General features: G+C 38.3%; 1 protein-coding gene across 1 annotated transcript; it reads left to right on the forward strand.

Moving 5' to 3' along the window:
• Positions 1-617: 617 nt before the first annotated feature.
• LOC122313872 (60S ribosomal protein L14-2-like) lies at positions 618-1,103 on the forward strand. The gene has a single exon (XM_043129156.1). The coding sequence runs from the start codon at positions 621-623 to the stop codon at positions 1,002-1,004; it is 384 nt and encodes a 127-aa protein (XP_042985090.1). The 5' UTR covers positions 618-620; the 3' UTR covers positions 1,005-1,103.
• Positions 1,104-1,591: the final 488 nt, after the last annotated feature.

Consider the following 1,591-nt stretch of genomic DNA (forward strand, 5'->3'; position numbering starts at 1 on the left):
GGGCATTTGGCATCACTTCATGCATATTGTTTGAGTTCCATATGTTTTTATCTGGTGGTGTTTAGATTTTACTTACCTGCGGTACCATTTTTTGGTTTCGTAGATTTTGGTGCAGGATTCGAGGAGGAGGAGGAGGCTGAGCCCGAGGATGTGGCTCCGCCGGAGTTTTGAGTCGAAGTCATGCTTTATAGTTTGGTTTAAAACTATATTTGTATCTTGTAATATTTTATTTATGTATGTTTTAAACCGCTTGTTTTATATTAAGAAAAATTCTGGTACTTAGTTATATGACTTTCGTTATCCGCTGCGTGTTCCTTCGTGCACATTTGTTACTTTTGCACACACTTGGCACTCGTCGATAGGGTGGTGACCCGAGTTGTCATCATCCGGACGTCTCGATTTCCCCGTGTCCGTGCGTGGGGATTTGGGGGCGTCACATCCTTTATCATTGAATAAGCCAAAAGCCAAAATCACGAGAGGAACATTTTAAAATCATGAGAGGTACATTACAAGAGATCAATGGGTGTCATTTTGGCCTTCTAGTCAACTTCAGCACCACATTTAATTAATTCCTTCCATGGGTTTTATAAGAGGGCTTTTTGCTTTCCCTGCTGGGTGAAATGATCGGGAGGGTCGCCCTCATCAACTACGGCGAAGACTATGGCAAACTCGTTGTCATCGTCGATGTCATCGACCAGAACCGAGCTCTCGTGGATGCCCCTGATATGGAAAGATCCCAAATGAATTTCAAGAGGCTCTCTCTCACTGACCTTAAAATTGACATTAAGAGGGTTCCTAAGAAGAAGGAATTGCTTGATGCTATGGAGAAAGCTGATGTTAAGAAGAAGTGGGAGAATAGTTCCTGGGGCAGAAAGTTAATTGTTCAGAAGAGAAGGGCTTCTCTAACTGACTTTGATAGGTTCAAACTTATGTTGGCAAAGATTAAGAGGGCTGGACTGGTAAGGCAAGAGCTCGCAAAACTGAAAAAGGAGAATACTTCCTAAGCATAGTTGTTATATCTGTTTCCCAATTTTGTTATGAATTTTCTGCTGTTGTATGTTTGGATGGTGAGATTGTTTCAATGAAATCAGAGTTTCAGAGCAGCTTGAGTTTTTATATATTTTCGACAAGACTTAATTGATAGTCAGTTTTATTGGTAGACCTTTTCTTATCTGGATGTTCATGTTACTCAATATTTTAATCTTAGTGTGGCAATTCATCCTCTTTTCTTTAAAAAAAAAAAAACAAAAACAAAAAAAACCATCATGTACTAAAACTATAGCCCAGACTACCTTTCTACATATCCCATCATGTACTAAAACAACCCTAATATATTTACTGATCCGAGTAGAGTGCCGCTGATACAGTTTCAATGTTGGGCTTAAACAATGCTATTGAACTTCTACAGACTTCCACAAAGATCAAATAGTTCTTTTTCTAAACATATTTAACAAGATTCAATCCTATCAAAATGGAAGTGTGAAACCCTACCTTACTTGACATGATTATTATAAAATGTTGGTAGACTCTGTTTGAATATCTTCACTTCCAGTTCCTTTTTCTAATTTTAGTATTGACTTTTAGTTTGTCT

The sequence above is a fragment of the Carya illinoinensis genome, chromosome 6 (genome assembly GCF_018687715.1).
Source record: "Carya illinoinensis cultivar Pawnee chromosome 6, C.illinoinensisPawnee_v1, whole genome shotgun sequence".
NCBI lineage: Eukaryota > Viridiplantae > Streptophyta > Magnoliopsida > Fagales > Juglandaceae > Carya > Carya illinoinensis.